The following is a 17,924-nucleotide window of genomic DNA, read 5'->3' as shown; positions in this document are numbered from 1 at the left end:
TGTGGGGTCATTGTTCTCTTTCACAACTATCTCTGTCCTGCAACTATTGGGAATGAGTAATGTTACAATAACTATTTTTCAGTTATACCATAGTTTTGATACCAAGTTTGAGGTTAGAGGCAACTGAATGTGCAAATTTTGTTTTTGGCTTAGTATCATATGAAAACTTAGTTGTGGTTTGTAAATTATGGTTTATGGCTTTGTGTGTTATCAATAAACCATTGTTAAATTAAGGCTTAGTTCAATGTGTGAATCAGATACCACTGAATATCAATTGCTGCAATGCCTCAGGAAGGGAGAAGTACTGTCTTCATGATTTGCTTATGAACTACTGTAGGAACTACATACTGTAGTATGAACTACAGTAGTAGGAATGTAGTTGACAGTGCCAGATATGGGAAGTAAAATGCTGTGATAGATGGAGTTTTGATCTGTATAGATGTCATTAATGTGAACTAAGACATGATTCTACCTTGGGATGGTACTTGGAATAGGAGTAGAGTCTAACCTGGAAGGTTGTCTACCACAGGTTTCTCTAACCTGGTGCCCTCCACATGTGTTGGAACTGCATCTCTTAACATTTCTAGTCATCGGACTGGGAATCCTGGGAGGAACAGTGCCAAATAACTTGAGGACACCAGGCTGAAGAAGGTTGGTCTTCAGATTTAAGACTTCAAGTATCCCGTTTCTACCCAATCTCTTATTGTCATGTTCTTCGTTTCAATGTTCTGTAACATCGTAACGTTTCGCATGTCACTTTTCTAACCCGTGTTTGCGGGTTGGAAATTTCCAGCCGTGCCAGGCTGTAATCTTCTTACTGCAACTGTGGAATGTATGTTTGGGTTAGTGACTCTGTTCAAGGTTACTTTCTCAGGCCGATGTGGGTAACGGTTGCTAACACCTGGGAGGGGGTGGTTGCTAGGAGGGAGGAAGGGCGGGGCTGGTTTTGAAGCGAGGGTTTTTAGTTTGTATTTGGTGCGCTTTTACTCATTCTCAGCTTTCTTCGTATTTGCATACTATTCTTTCAATAAATCAGTTTTCATTAAGAACCTGCTTGTGAGGCTGAGTATGTCAGAATACGCAATCATTACACTTATTAGCTACAAGAATTTCTTCTAAATCCCCTCTCTCCCCCCCAAAAAGCATACACAGAGACAAAAACCAACTGGAAAGCATTTGAAGTAAGATGAAGGATAAATCTGCTGCATTTGTCTGGTGGTAAGGTCAATAATAGTGATGAATTTCTCATGATCTGATTTGCCTTTCATCTTCTCATGGCTTTAGCACAAAAATGATGTAGAGAATATATACAAAAAAGAGATACAAGCAAAATAACTTAAAATCAGCAAGCTATTCTGCAAACATCAATAAATACAGAACACAAAGTTACTAGCGACTTGCTTGTTTAGTCACTTGTTGATGAGTTGTAGAAGGAATAGCTCAAAAGTTAGCTAATTTTCCACTGGTATATGATTTGACAGAACAAAAAACATACATAAAAATATACATAAAACTCATCAGACTTTCCTGATATATTCACAGAATACATATCATTGGATAAAGTGTGGTTCTCTAGTCATTGGGTTATGCTTTTTTATTTCAACTGAACTACACAGGGATGTAAACCCAAGGAAGGAACATTTTGATCCCTAAGTCTGAAGCAGAGTTGATTGCAAAACATTACCAGAGCCTCGTGTGGTGCAGAGGGGTAGGTGGCAGCATTGTAACCGAAACTTTCCTCACGACCCGAGTTCGATCCCAGCAGAAGCTGGATTCTCTCTGGGTAGCTGGCTCAGGTCAACTCAGCCTTCCACCCTTCAGAGGTCGGTAAAATGAGTACCCAGCTTGCTGGGGAAGGTGACAACTGGGGAAGGCACTGGCAAACCAACTCGCTCTATAGTCCGCCAAGAAAATGCCGCGGAAGCGGCGTCCCCCCAAAGGGCCATGACTCAGTGCTTGCACGGGGGACCTTTCACCTTTTTTTTTCCACAACAGACCAACACAAAGGCCCTTTGTTGGTTCAAGACTAAAATATTAAAAAGCTCCGTGATTCTGATGCGATAGTCCAATGAAATGGGCAAGGTAGCATGTTTGGAAATACTTGCATTAAAGCCAAGAAACAGCCTAGAAAAGATGCACAGTAAGCAAGGGCACCAAGACATAAGCGTTAAGAGCATCAGCTTTATTTTTAAAATGGTGTTCAAGCCTCAGAAAAATGACACGGGTCTTTTAAACAAACACCTTTTAAAAACTCTTTGAAGCACGCTATTTATGCTGTTGTGAAACTGGATGCTGCATGAATTGAGGGTTTCAAAATTTATACCTAAGAACCAGGCTACTAATCAGTGATCTCCACAGATGAAAATACTGCAACGACTCTCCCAGGAACCGACAAGACGAAAGCGTGTCTATACACATTTATGCAAGAGCGTCTCTCCTCCAGCAACACTACAACTCCCGGCACCCTTTGCGCGTTATTTACACCCACTGAACCGAGGGGAAGACGAAGGTGGGCGGGGTTACCGCTGTTGCCATAGCTCCAGGAGTGACGTGCTGGGATCGTGGGCAGTTCTACTCCGGGCCGTGAGTCAGTCAGGGGGCAGCTGGGGCTGACGCTCGTGTAAGGGAGCGGCCAGTGTCGGGGCTCGGGCCTGTGCGGGCAACTAACCCGGCTGACGGTTCGCGGGCGGAAGGGGACCGCAGGGACCACCTTTCGCCGCCGCTTCTACCACAGCAGCTCGGGAGCAGCCAGCGTCTTCCGGAGACCCCCCTCCCGTTCCCCTTTTCCTTACTTCGCCCCGGCTGGGGTTCTCGGTTGGTCGCTCTCCCCGCGCGAGGTCCAGCCATGTCCGGGCTGCTGGGGAAGTTGTTCGGGATGGGTCCGGGGGAGAAAGGCGGGGGGAAGGGGCCTTCTCCCCAGGAGGCCATCCAGCGGCTTAAAGAGACGGAGGACATGCTGAGTAAGAAGCAGGAGTTCCTGGAAAAGAAGGTCGAACAGGAGCTGTTGGCGGCCCGCAAACACGGCACCAAGAATAAGCGCGGTGAGCGGGGCTCGGTCCGGCTGATCGGGGCGGCCCACTGAGAATCCCACCTCGTGGTTGTGGGTGGACTCGGATGAGATGCGCTCGAGGTGGGGAGGATGCTCCTTGGACTTTCAAGCGAGCGGGCAGTAGAGGTGGACCTTAGTAGCGTGCTGTGAATTTACTCGGGAGTAAACCTATGCATCTGTAGGTAGGTCCAGAATTGTGGACATTGTGGAGTTTCTTCAGCTCCCCCTCCCCTTTTGGCCTCAAAATTACGTTAGGGAATGAGTGCCGTCGAGGAAGATTGCAGAAGTAAAATGCACACACATCAGTTAGCACAAATGTTTGAGAGAAGTTTCTACTTCGTGGCTGAAATTCTTGATTGAGGAGCAGCTCTTCAGAAGCTTGGTTGCAAGGTGCAGCTCTCTTAATGAAAAGCAACCTGCTTGGAATAGTTCCTTTTTTCCCATCTCAGTAGTATCATGAAAGTTGGGTGTCCAAATAATTTCGAAGGGACCTCCTTGCCCCCCTCCCTCCAGTAGCATCCAAGGCACCACAGGTATCTGGGGACTATTGTGTGGAGTTGTAGGTTTACTGAAAAAAGCACTTTGGATTTTCCAAATCTTTCAGATATATGCAGCAAACCATTTTATAATGCTTTCAAGTGATTGTCTCTTGTGTTAGCATTGATGGCATTTTTTGACCATATTAATTCTTAAATGCACATGCAAATTTAAGTTACTAATTTGCCTATTCCAATTCTTGCTGATAATAACTTATATCTCTCCCTCCTTGCCCTCCCAAATTAAATTCTGCTATGATACTGAGATCAAGTGTTGGAATAGCCTGAGTGGGATACTAAGGGAATACTTTGGATTCATGTAAAATCATATATTTTCTATGTCTCTGTGCTACTTGGGTTGCCACCTTGTTCTTATTTGAGGCCTACATGGATTCTGTGGTTTTGTAAGTGATCTGCAAGTTACTTTCACATTGATAAGTCAAAGTTGAATCCAATCGTACTGAAGTGAAATTGAAGTCAACGTGATTTAAGTTGGTTATGATCAATTGTCCAATATTATATCTCCATCCATTCTAGACATTGTATTTCCTTACTGAGGCCATGTTTCAGGTTAACCAACTGTTAAATACATATCGTTATGTCTGAGGCATAGAGAAAAGGTATGAAACAAAGATCAGCTATTATGTTGGCTGGGGCTGTTTGCTAAATGACACAGTCCTGTCTTGGTACTAATAATTCGTGTTAACTTCCTTCCTCATGGTACTTAAGAAATAAAATCCCTTTATAGTAATATTAAAACTGAGTATCTTTACATTTCTTTATATATGATTTGTTTACATTCTTTATCATTTATATTTTTACACTGGCCAACTTTTAAATCCTTGACATTAGGAAGATGCTGTTCTCAAAACATAGTATTAGTTGATTAATTAGTGAATAATTTAGAATTATTTGGTTTATTAATCTGGAAAAATTGTTTGGCATCGTAGCTTCAATTTTTTTACATTACATTTTATTCTGTAACTGATTTATTTCTTTTGTTAAGAAATTTGAACTATAAATCAAGAAGTACTCTGAATCTCATTGGTCAGCTTACTTACCCCCTTTTTCCAATATAATACTTACCTACCTTACTGAGTTCTTGAAAAGATCACAGTAAAGTCATTTTTGAAATGCTAAAAATTCCTGTTTTGCTTTTTGTTCTGTAATTCCATCAGTTATTAATGGCTTTCCTTCTTTATCTTGAAAGCTTTTAAGATAATGCATACTATATTTACATTTAAATATATAATAATGTATTAAATAATTATACTATTTTATATTTATATTATATTTAATTATAATGTATTAAATAACGTATACTATATTTACATTTACTTTAAGAGCCTCGTGTGGCGCAGAGTGGTAGGCGACACTATTGCAACCGAAAACTCCCCACGGCCCGAGTTTGATCCCAGTGGTAGCTGGATACTCGGGTAGCTGGCTCAGGTCGACTCAGCCTTCCATCTTTCCCAGGTCGGTAAAATGAGTACCCAGCTTGCTGGGGAAGGTGACGACTGGGGAAGGCAATGGCAAACCACCCCGCTATAGTATCCCAAGAAAATGTTGCGAAAGCAGCGTCCCCCCCAAAGGGTCAGACATGACTTGGTACTTGCACAGGGGACCTTTCACCTTTCACATACTATATTTCACAGTTTGGCTGTTTTTGGTACTACAAACATTTGTGTTACCAGGACAATTTCACTTGCAACTTTTCCCAGAGTTCTTCTACCGTGCACTGCATTTTCCATGATGCTAAAAAATACCTTGGTTTGCAGTGCAGGACAGATAAAACAAGCCATCTTTTGTGTGGAAAAGATGAAGGATTGTATCACATAGCATTATACTTCTGAATATTTATTTGTCATGAGCTGTTGATCATTTTGGACCTTTACCTCTCAGTAATTCATTCACATATTCAGATTTCATAACTAGAATGCTAGGGCTGTGTATTTTACTTTATATATGTATGATCCAGTAGGAAACTAAACACTAAAAGTAGTTAAGATGCCAGACTTGTTGATCGGAAGGTCGCAAGTTTGGCAGTACGAGACCCGAGCGCCGTGTGACGGAGTGAGCTCCTGTACTCTGCCCAGCTCTTGCTAGCCTAGCAATTCAAAAGCATGCAAATGCGAGTAGATAAATAGGTACCACTTTGGTGGGATGGTAACAGCGTTCTGTGCCTGTCATGCCAGTCACATGACTGCAGAAGCGTCTTCAGACAGCGCTGGCTCTTTGGCAAAGAAACGGAGATGAGCACCACCCCCTAGAGTCGGACATGACTGCGCAGGGGAAACCTTTACCTTTTGTTCTAGTCTTCCCAAAAGGGCCTCCCTACTACAGTCTATGGTCAGATAATCAATTAAGCCAAATACTAATAATGCTTAAGGAATTTGTTTGCAGCATATTTAGTATAGCTGCCTTTAAAAGTAAACTCTTGCTTTTAATAGTGCCTTGTCTTTTCCAACCTTTTGGCTGTAAAATAAATCATAGTGCCTTGTCATTATTTTTAATGAAAAAATGTTACTTCTTTCTGATCTGCATATCTTACTTTTGGCAGGGCAAAACAACCTAATGGGTGCCAATTTTAACAGAGATGTGATGCTGCGGATAGCCACAGAGAAGGGAAAAGAGCGATTTGGATAAAAGAACTGTGTAACTGCTGTTAATAGTGACCCACTTCTCTTTAAATTTAAATGTAAAAAAACTGTTCTCCAGTGTATAAAATTACATTAAAAAACAGCTAAAGAATTAAACATCCATTTTTAACAGTTTATTCTTCATAGGTTTTTTTGGGGAAAACTCAAATTATGCCTGGGCTGGTAGAAGTAAAAGTTTCTGATTATTTTTTCTGCTCTTGCAGTCTGTTGTGTCCTCTAAAAAGGTGCCCCAGCGGTTGGTGGATTGTGTGAAACTGTGTGGATTAAGATGTAATGTGGCAGCAGGAAAAGGGGTGGCAGCAGGAAAAGGGGGATTTCAGTTGAAATTGCCACCTCTTTCCACTAGTGGAATTGGGGGGTGGGAAATACACACATACACACACATTTATATTTATTTATATTTATCAGTCATGTTTCTTCACCACCCATCTTGTGTAGCAATGACTCTATTTTTAGATATTTCTGGATCTAAAAAGTTCAATGGACAGAAAGCATCCTGACATAAGCGAATGGGTTGAGTTCCAAAGGAACACACTGTAAACATAAACTGCCATTAATTCATCTTTTATTTACCTGTTTAATCAATTTTTTTAAGATTGCTCACTTGCCTGTGACTTTGGCTAGCTTATAAGTAACAACTCATGAATAGTTCCTGCAGATACATTTTCTATCTCATCTTAAGATTTCTACAGAGCTTGCATGCAGCTTTTAAAAAGCAATTTTTAGTGATTGTTATTATTCAAAATCAGAAGATCATATTTATTGGATACTAAAATTATTTTTTGCTGCAAAAGAGAATAATTGCCATCTCTGATATAAGATATAAAATAACATAAATTAATATAAGATAATTAGGCTTTTGCTTTTGCTGCTTACTGATTTATGCAAGCTGAATGTTATGACTTATATAGTTAGAATTTATTCTTTGCATAGGAAATGCTGTGAGACAATTTATTTTGTTAAATGGATGGCATTGCTAAACTGATGTATTGGGATGAGGCTGGGGAGGGGGGTGAGGAAAATGGGGTGGTTTTGCAATACTGTGTAGGTTATATGTGGGAGAAATCACAAACACCTTATCAATTAATAGTGGTAATTATCAGTTAACAGTGGTAGTGTGTTAAGAACCCATTGTGTTTGTTGTAGTGTGAGATGGCCTGAATCCTTCTGATGTTCAGCAGTCTCAACTGTTCTGGTAAAGTTTCTTTATTTCAAAACAGCTACTATAAGAACCTGCAGTGTAGGTTAACATGCTCTGATATTACTTTGTCCTTGTTTTGAGTTTGAATGTAAAACTTGTGTCCATTGATTCTTTTGCATAAAATCTGGTTTGTCTGTTCTACATTGACTTGAGCGGGGCATTGTTTGCCAATCATACATATATCTTGTTAGAGGAAGAACATGTGAAGGTGCCATGTGTGTGAAATTGTTGGGACTTGTGATAGTGTGTTGGTGTAAGGCAAAATATCACAGGAAGTAATTATTCCCGCTCTACTCTGCCTTGGTCAGGCCTCACTTGGATACTGTATTCAGTTCTGCACACCCCAGTTTAAAAAAAAATAATTATAAACTGAACTACCAAGATGGTGAAAGGACTGGAACTGGAAACCATGTCCTACAAGGAATGGTTAAAAGACCTAGATATGCTTAGCTTGTAGAAGAGAAGCTTGAGAAGGGACATGATATCTATATTCAAATATCTGAAGGGCTGTCACATTGTAGAGAGTTCAGACTTATTCTCACTTGCTCTAGAGGGTAAGACTAGAACTAATAGGATGAAACTTCACGGAAGTAGATACAAATTAGACATTAGGAAGAATTTCTTGACAGTAAGAGCGGTCAGTCAGTGGAAGAGGTTACTGCATGGAGTGGTTTCTTCCCTTCACCAGAGGTTTTCAAACAGAGGCTGGATAGTCATCTACAAGGGATGGTATAGTGAATTCTGCATTGTGCAGGGGGTTGGACATGATAAGGCCCCTTCTACTCTATGACTCTATGAAAGTACAAAGGAACAAAGTAGACATTGGATTTGTTGTAGGGTCTGGTTCCCATGTTTAACATAATTGTTTTGTGGTTTCTTGTGAGAATCTGCTTCAGGTTAGATGGTTGCTTGTATGCAAGTATGTCACCCCGTGCCTGAGAAAGTGCAGCGTCCAGTATGGGTTGTAGTTTATTAATAATGTGTTTGAGTGGCTTTAGCTGTGAGCTGAAGTGACAACCAGTGATGATCTGTTCTGTTTTTGTTTTTTTTTGCTTTGTCTTTTAATAGGTCTTCCCTGGGAATTGATTTGACTTTATTGATTTGCTTATTGATTTCATTGGGTAGTTCAATCTCCTGAAAGCCTGGTTTAATTCCATCAGTTGAGCATCTCTGTCAGGTAGGTCAAAGCAAATGCATTTGTAGCGTAGATTCTAGTTATAGACAATGCTTGGTGGTGTTTTCTGAATGGAAGCTTGAAGCATGTAGCTATGCATGATGATCTGTAGGTTTCCTATATAATGTGTTTGTGTGTCCATTGTGTAGCTTTGCTGCGATGTCAAGAAAGTGGACTTGTTCTGTAAATAGGTCAAGACTAAGGTTGATGGTGGGGTGGAAGTTGTTCAGATTTTAATGGAATTGATGAGGGATTCTTTTCCATGGGTCCAGATGATGAATATGCCATCAGTGAATCTCAAGTAAAGTGGGGGCTTCAGGGAATAAAATTTGAGAATCATTGTTTTAGGTCAGTCATGAAGACGTTAGCATATTGTGGAGCCTTGTGCCACTTATTTGCAGATATATGTTATTGCCGAAGGTGAAGTAGTTATGGATGAGTACAAAGTCATAGAGTCTAATGGCAAGATGTGCTTTATTGACATCACTGATGATATTCCTGATGTTGAAGTCCATATTTGTAGGGGATGTTGTATATAATGTTCAATATCCATGGTAGCTAAAATGGCGTTATGGAGGTTGCCAGTGGATTTCAGCCTTTTTAGTAAGTCTTTGATGCCTCTTATATAGCCAGGAGTGCTGCTGGCATATGGTCTGAGTACAGATTCCATGAAATCTGATATTGTTTGAGACAATGGGATTACCTAGATTGCCTGGTTTATGTATTTTGAGAATTAGGTAGACGTGCCTAGCTGGGGCTTCTGGGCTGTTTCTATATAGATAGAGTCTTGTATGTCCTTAGGAGATCCTTTCATCAGATTGCATAGTTCTTTCTGGTAGGTTGGGATCTGAAGATAGAAGTTAGTAGAATGTGATATTGGAGAGTTGTTTCTTCTGTGCTTCCTTGACATAGGTAAAGGTAAAGGTTTTCCCTTGACGTTAAGTCCAGTCGAGTCCGACTCTAGGGAGCGGTGCTCATCTCCGTTTCTTAGCCTTGGAGCCGGCGTTGTCCGTAAGGACCCATCCATGGTCATGTGGCCGGCATGACTGTACGGAACGCCGTTACCTTCCCGCCGAAGCGGTACCAATTAATCTACTCACATTGGCATGTTTTCGAACTGCTTGGTGTGCAGGAGCTGGGACTAGCAACGGGAGCTCACCCCGCCGCGTGGATTTGAACCGCCGACCTTTCGATCGGCAAGCTCAGCAGCTCAGCGGTTTAACCCGCAGCGCCACCGCGTCCCTTTCCTTGACATAATCCACCTTATAATTTTTGTTAGCTTGCTTGATTATAATGTCATTCTAGTTCTGGAGATCTTGGAGCATCAAGTCTGCTGCTGAGATTGTTGCATAAGGGGAGGGGTCTTTTTACTGATGATTGTGGCTTGAGCTTGTTGTAAGCATTCAGTGTAGAAATCCAATTTAGTGTTACATCCATGTAGTATTTTTAAAATGTATTTGGGATTTGGGGTGATTTGTACTTGTGTGTTGTTCCAGGATGTATTGGGTTCATGATGGTTGTATATCTATGTCTTGTTTCTTCTCTTGAAAGTACTCCTTAAGTCTCAGGTGGTGAAAAAAACAGAGTTGTATATTTTGTGTAGGTTTAGTAGGGCAAAAGGATAAGAGTCATGCAAGAACGGACTCTGTGCTTGACATACTATTGGGGAGGGGTCTGTGGGGCCTTCCCATTATGGTGAGTGGAGGCTTGTAGAAGCTTGGATAGTTTGTTTTCTTTTTTTCCAAGGAGATGAGTTCTGTAATATTGGGGTTTTTTTGTCTTGGTGAAGTTCTGATGTGGTTCCAGGTAGAGATGGTGTTGGTGATTAACATTTGCTTCTTGTTAAGAATGTTGATTAAATAGTTTTGGAGTTTCCTAGCAAGGGTGTAGCATAATCTTTAGTTGTAGTCTCTGCTGTATGTCAGGTATAGAGGATTCTTCAATTTTAATCTTTTAGGAATGGTGCCATGTTGTTTGCATTTGGTTAGAAGGTGATATATAATTGTATCTCTGCTAGTTTCTTGGTACATTACAGGTAGTCCTCACTGACTGACTGCAATTGGGATTGGCAACTCTATTACTAGTGACACGGTCGTAAGGTGAAATGTTATGCGACTGCACCAACTTATGACATCAGTTCCGCTGTGGTTGTTAAGTGAATCACTGTGGATTGTTAAGTGTGACATCACATGACTGTGACTTGTGACTTCCTGCTGGCTTCCCCATTGACTTTGCTTGTCAGAAGCTGGCTGTGAAGGTCACAAATGGTGACCATAGGATGCTGCGACCATCATAAATGCATGCCAGTTTCCAAGCATCTGAATTGCGGTCACATAATCATGGGGATGTTGCGATGGCCACAACTTCAAGGACTGTAGCTGTAAATCTCCTTTTTCAGCACTGTCATAACCAGTATATGGATTTCCAGTCTATCCAGCTGAACTTAGTGCTTCTCTTTATAGACATTGTAGGACTGCTGTGTTAGTCTATGGTAGCCAAAGATCATACCTTAGACTTTCCTCCTTCAGTGTCTTTGTATGTGAATATTTTAGCTGGAGTAGTGGGGCAGTATTAGTGATTACTTATTTCTTCCTGGCAGTTGTCCTCCTTTAATAACTGATGTATAGTTTAAATGTTTTATAGCTGAAAAGAGCTCAAATTTCAGCAGTCACAGAGGTAGCTAGAGATAGAAGATTTCTAAATATTGGCTTTGATTTTACTTCTTGAAATATTTTACAAGAAGTACTTAAAATTATATTGCTATTAAGTTTCATTTTTATTTAGGACTTTGAAATATGTTTGGTGTAATTTCTGTTTCTGTAGGAATTTAATTCTTACAAGCTCTGCCAATAACTAATTTCAAACTACAAGAAGGCAGTGATAAACTATTTCGGTATTGCTGCCAAGAAACCTGCATGAAGCTACCAGGTGTCAAGCTTGACCTAAAGGAGACATTACCTAATCACTCCAAAAGGAAATGCAATACATGATTTTATTTTAGCTTACTTTTATATACTGGGATGGAAGTCTTTCAGTCATCCTTCCATGTCTTTCACTAATTATTCCCACTTGCATGTCATAAAGTTTAAAGATTAATTTTATCATAGCTTCTATATCTGAGATTTCTCAAGAATTGAGGCAATGCAAAGGGCTGTATAATACATACTTTAGAATGTACTAAGTCATGGAGAAAATCTATGTGGTTGCTAGGAGTTGAAAATGACTTGATGGCACATAATCAAAATGCAGCAGGTATGTAATAAATTGCTGGTAAAATAAAAGTGTGATTTAATGGGCAAAGTAAGTTCTTTGTCCTGTTCATATAGCTATTGAAAGTGGACATACCAGTTCAAATTGTGACTGTCATAGCAACTGATCACACAATTTTTCTGGTACAGCAATCCGAAAAATTAAACAGCTTTGTAGAGGGCATAGACTGGTCACATGGCTACTTCTTAACCCATTAGGCTTATAGCATATGCACAGTGATACAGTGTTTCCTGAGTGGGTAATGGTATTGTTCTCCTTTCAGAGTAGCCTCTGAAAAATGCACAGTGATGAAATTTCTACAAATTTCTCTCTTCCTTCCCATGTTCTGGCTCAGTTTTAAGCAGTGAGAGGACTTCATTACCTTGCTTTTTCTTTGTGATTTCCTCTGGAAACAGATTACCTTGCAGCCTGGTCACCCAAAAGTACTTGAGTTGACCTAAGTCTCTTCTCCCATAGCTCTCCATGTTTTCATTAGATTGACATATAATTTATCTTTTTTTTTCATAGAAAGAAACCAAATCATAGCAGTGCACATTAGGACAAGAGTTATTGTCCTTAACATTCTTATATATGTTGAATAAGTTTTCTTCCTTTTCACCAGTTGGTAGTTTACAGATTTTCAGAAAAATGGACTGAAGCCTATTAAGTCAGCAAGCCTGTTTGAGTTCAGTTGAATATCAGTCTGTCAGTGCTATATATTTAATCTGGTGGGTTTTCATCCTGGAATTAGATTTAGAGATAAGGTGCTTTGCTACAATAAAATTTATTTGCTTTGGAAAGAATGCCTTTTGGTAACAAATGTTAATTTTGAAGTTTGGAGCAAAATAAAGAGGAGTAATTGTGAGCACAGATTTAAAGTGGTTTTATGTTCTGGGTAGCAGTCTGGCAGAGACAGTTGTAGATGTACATCATACATCAATCGTGCTTTGTGTTATTTTTATCCAGCTGCACTCCAAGCTCTAAAACGAAAGAAGAGATACGAGAAGCAGCTTGCTCAAATAGATGGCACACTGTCCACAATTGAATTCCAGAGGGAAGCCTTGGAAAATGCTAACACCAACACTGAAGTGCTCAAGAATATGGGCTTTGCTGCAAAAGCAATGAAAGCTGCTCATGATAACATGTAAGATGTCGTTTCTCATTGGTTTTCTGGAAGGATGAGTGCAAAACAAGGATTTGGGTTACAGTGTTTCTGGTTTAATTTATAAAGCAAACTGCTAAGTGTAATTATGTTTTTTATGGTGGAATAATTGTGAGGAGGAGATTTCTTTCACACAGATGATACTACAGCTTTACTTTGAAAAAGCTAGTTTGAACATCTGACTCATTTATTTCAAATTTGAAATCTTGTTAAACATAGCAAGGCAGGGAAAGCATGCATACCATGCCTTCTGAAAGTCATTCCAACCCCTTTACCAAGAGTAGTCATGGGGGAGGGAGAGACACCTTTGTGTGTGTGTGTGTGTGTGTGTGTGTGACATATCATGTCTGTAGTATCAATAATAATAATAATAGATTTTTATCCCTAACCTAAACCCTTTTTTATATATAACTCAAGGTGGCAAACATACCTAATACTCTTGCCTCCTATTTTCCCCACAGTAACAACCCTGTGAGGTAGGTTGGGCTGAGAGAGAGTGAGTGGCCCAAAGTCATCTAGCTGGCTTTGTGTGTATATGTGTGTGCAGTGCAAATATACTGCATGGGCCGGATACAGTCTGCTTTGCTTTGTGTAACTGGGACTTATTCTGAGCTGCTGCCCAATTTTCTTGTAGGGAGGAATTTGGGGAATTTTTCCTGATTTTTTTTTCTCCACAGCCTGATCTGGTTTTGAACTCTCTTCTTCTTTTGCCAGCTTCTCTTTCCCCTGCCATCCTAATTTGGTCCTGTTTGGTTCAGCTTTTGGAAAGTTATCATGCTGATGGTCAGACAAAGGGACGAATTCCTATCCCATTCCTTCCTACCCCAACTTTTGTATAATTTCTTGCCAATATTCCATTTCGCTGGAAAGAATAAACTAACCCATATGAATTGGATTTTAGAAAACAGAAATACTATTAGAATTTGCTAGTTATTTCTTGTGTTATTGTTTATACAGTAATTGAGTTCTTGTTTTAAATGCTGCCTTGTCAGTCATATATTTTAAGTTGATGAGTGTGAGAATTTATGACTGATTTCCAAGTTATGTTATCTGAAAGTAAAGGGACTGCAACTGAAATTCCTGCCTAGGATGGAGTGCCAAATATAATAATCCCAGCTCATCTGGAATGTGATTGGAACAAGATTGATGCACACAAACACATAGACAGTTGTATATTTATATATGCTCTTTTTTTTAGCACACATGTTCCATAACAGAAGTTCTTAGTGCAAGCCATTTTTTAGCGTTACCTAGAAAACAGTGACCACTGAAATTGTCCAAGTTGTTATTTATATGAAATCATACCTTTTATATCAGTTTTTTTTGAATTTCACATTTGATCCAGGGAAAACAGATCACAAGTATTAGAATTCAAATGTTGCCTCCTACTGTCTGAGTACTATAGTGCACTGTGAATTTATTAACATGCAGCGTTACTCATAGGATGAAGAAATGCCAGTTTTGCTTAATAATTGCCAATCCCTTTGTTCTGGAAAATGAACTTATTGTAGCTCATTTCTGTGTATATTTATTGATAAATACATTCTGCTTTGTATACAGAAATCATTTTTCATGTAGCATAAAGAGCATTTCAGTTCCATGATCATAGTGTGAATTCTAACTGGAATAAATCCTTATTTTGTTGCAAACAAATATATTAACTCATTCTCATGAAATGTTAAGTCTAATATTAAGAGAAACCTAATTTAAATCAGTGTTGAATTATTTCAATATATGTTTCCTTAATATTTCCAGAAATTCCTAGTAATTTCTGTTGATGTCCATGGCTGTTACCTGAGTGGATGAAACTTACCAAATTGGTCTCTTACAGGGATATTGACAAAGTAGATGAACTCATGCAAGATATTGCAGAACAGCAAGAGTTAGCTGATGAAATTTCAACCGCTATCTCCAAGCCTGTAGGAATTGGTGAAGAATTTGATGAGGTAAGAATAAACAACTCAAAATAATTACATTCTATGTCAGACATATGGTGGTTAGGAAGCACAGTGACTTAAAGTACTGTGATAGAATACTAACAACTCATGAGTAGTCCATTATGAAGGTTTAGAAAACCTTGGGCCTGATGTGATCAATTGTAAGAGCCACAGTTGTTAAAATATTGTTGTTTTGTATTGGGAGTTGCCCTGAGTTACTCTGGAGTTGGGCGGTGCCTCAGTCAATCAATCAATCAATCAATCAATCAGTGAGATTCTGACAAAATCAATTGCACCTAATGGTTCATAAAGATACATTAAAACTATTTTTTCCCTAATAGTGTGATTACAGATACTAACACAAGCAATCAAATATTTTCTCACTCCTTCCATTACAGGATGAACTGATGGCTGAATTAGAGGAGCTAGAGCAGGAAGAATTGGATAAAAACCTGTTGGAAATCAGTGGTCCAGAGACGGTTCCACTACCCAATGTACCCTCTATAGCTATACCTTCAAAGCCTGGTAAATGCTGGAAAGTGATGTCCTATGGCAAATGCTGCACAAACATATTAATATATACCCTATTTTGTGTAATTTATTTTTTTAAACAAACTTGCACTACATACATTTAGAATTTGCTTATTTCATAGGAATTTCTGATCTCTTCCAATCACAACTTTATAGGACAATAAAAATGCACATTCTTATAAACTATATCATGGAAATTCTAGATTAGGACAAGGATACAAATTATGACTAGTACATAACAAAAAGGTAGGTATATGCCATTAAATGGCTCTTGGAATGTAAACTCTCCATAGACTGCATAGCATTTGTGCCATGCTATGGTTCTTAAAATGGCAGTGGGAGGAGATGTATTCTAAAGGTGTATCAGGTAATCTTCCTGATAGAACTGTGAGAGGGGAAGAATAATATTTAAAATAGGATAACCTTAAACCTAGATGTGATGTCTGGTTTACAAAAGGTTTATTGTAGTATAAGTAGTGAGACCTAGTATTTTCACCTGTCAGGTTTTTTCTCTCCCTTCAATGCATGTAATTTCATATTACATTTTGGCTTAAGTTAACACCAGTTTTTGCATAAATTCGTAGTTTCATTCATTCAGCAAAGCAGTCTGTCTCATGAATTTTCTAACTTATAGGGGATTTTATATCTTGCACTCTGTGGTAATTAAATCAGTACTGAAAGTGAAATGCTTAAGTCTGCACTATTGTGTCCTGTTTCTAGCTAAGAAAAAAGAAGAGGAAGAGGATGATGACATGAAAGAGCTTGAAGCCTGGGCTGAAAATATGTAACTACACCAGCAGTGAGCTGGAGAAACAATTGGGACTGGTCACCTGTTGCTAAAGGTGCATGTATATGTGGGAGACATCATTAAGCGCAAGGTTCTTTATTCCTTTAAGCTAAAACTGGGAATTACATTCTACAGAGCATGGTCTGAACAAAGTAAGCAGAAGTTTCCAAGGAAGGCACCTGTAATTTAGAATGTTGAATCCCTTTAAATAATAAATGTTATTGGCAAAATTCCAACATTCAGCTTCTGGAGTTTGCTAATGCCACTGCTGGATCCTCATCTTTCAGAATTCCGACCATGTTGAGACTTGGGATGTGAAAGTGGTAACTTAAGTTGAATGAAATATTTTTCAAAGTCTTGTAAAGCATTACAAAATGAAAGTCATGAGCCATTATTGGCTTACTATGTTTAGATGTACAAATGCATTAGTCTTTTAGTACTTTAAGGTCTGTATTTATATTGGCAGCATTGAAATGCCTCTCATCGCTACACTAAACCTGGTCACTTTCCCCATTTTAATTGGTGAAGTGGATTTGGAATGATAAATTATTTTATTATGGAAGTAGATTAAATTTACACTTCTGTTCTAGCTGTACATTTTTTCTACATAGCACTTGGATGTTGATTGCTATTTGTGACAACCAATAGCTCATGCAGAAACAAACATACATTTATTTTAAATATGGATGCACTGTATTAAATAATTTGATTGATTTTCATACTGTCTGATGTGTTCATTTGTGTGTATATTACAAAACTTTGGAAAACATGTTAGATTTTCTTCTAGTTTGTTTCTGGTTATTCTCATCATTCTCTCAGAATCTTACCTTTGATACAGAAATATAGGTATTCTGAATATCTCCCCACAAGCTACTTTGGTGTTCTTTGTTTTTTATTCTTCAGAGCGAATAGGCGAAAAACAAATATATTTTAAAATTAAGCAGAATTGCTGGAAAAGTCTTGAGATTTACCTGTTCTGGGTAGTTTACAATGTCCATCTACCTTTTGAGCTTACTTTCCATGTGAGATTTCATAACTAGGTCTAAAGAGAAATTTGGTGCCAGATCAAAAACAATTCCTTGATAATAACACTAATGAGAAAAATATTTTTTCAATTTGTACTGTATATGCATATATTTTACAGTTATGTCTTCTTTTATATGGAAGGATGAGTGACGGGTGAGTGAATGTTCACAGACACATTGTAAAAGCATTAGTCTTTGCCAAAGTGATCCCAAATCCCCAAGCATCACACTTAATCCTAATGCTGGCCAACCATGCCAGTTTCTTTGTTCTCTAGTATGCCAGAACCCCCAGTGGAAACCTTCACTGAGCTATAATTGAACATTATCTTCTAATATCTAGATACAGAAGTACAACATTCCTTTGTTTTTATTGGAGGATACAATTTTTAAAAACCCTAAAATTGATCACCTTCATTTTGGAATTGCTAAGGAGGTATCTGCGTACCATCCTTTTCACAATTTCATTTGAGTATGTCCCTTCTTTCTCCATATTCATCTCCATGTGTTTTTTTCCCCCTTTCTATTCTTCGGTGTTATAGTTCTCAGGATTATGAACCCATTTTCTCAGGAAAGAAGATTATGTACTATTATATTGATGTACTGCTTCCCTCCA

General features: G+C 38.8%; 1 protein-coding gene across 1 annotated transcript; it reads left to right on the top strand.

Moving 5' to 3' along the window:
- The first annotated feature begins 2,593 nt into the window (after positions 1-2,593).
- Positions 2,594-17,005, top strand: CHMP4B (charged multivesicular body protein 4B). The gene is made up of 5 exons (XM_063297224.1): positions 2,594-3,041; positions 12,836-13,013; positions 14,863-14,977; positions 15,367-15,493; positions 16,220-17,005. Exons 1-5 carry the CDS (start codon positions 2,846-2,848, stop codon positions 16,285-16,287), a joined length of 684 nt encoding a protein of 227 aa, XP_063153294.1. The 5' UTR covers positions 2,594-2,845; the 3' UTR covers positions 16,288-17,005.
- Positions 17,006-17,924: the final 919 nt, after the last annotated feature.

The sequence above is a fragment of the Candoia aspera genome, chromosome 3 (genome assembly GCF_035149785.1).
Source record: "Candoia aspera isolate rCanAsp1 chromosome 3, rCanAsp1.hap2, whole genome shotgun sequence".
Taxonomy (NCBI): domain Eukaryota; kingdom Metazoa; phylum Chordata; class Lepidosauria; order Squamata; family Boidae; genus Candoia; species Candoia aspera.
Note: the sequence above shows the minus strand (reverse complement) of the source record. Positions and strands in the feature narration are given on the sequence as shown.

Excerpts from the sequence above, each read along its gene's own strand:
- CHMP4B (XM_063297224.1), top strand. The coding sequence starts at position 2,846 with ATGTCCGGGCTGCTGGGGAAGTTGTTCGGGATGGGTCCGGGGGAGAAA. Across the intron at positions 13,014-14,862 it reads AAAGCTGCTCATGATAACAT|GGATATTGACAAAGTAGATG; the intron begins GTAAGATGTCGT and ends GGTCTCTTACAG. Across the intron at positions 14,978-15,366 it reads TTGGTGAAGAATTTGATGAG|GATGAACTGATGGCTGAATT; the intron begins GTAAGAATAAAC and ends CTTCCATTACAG.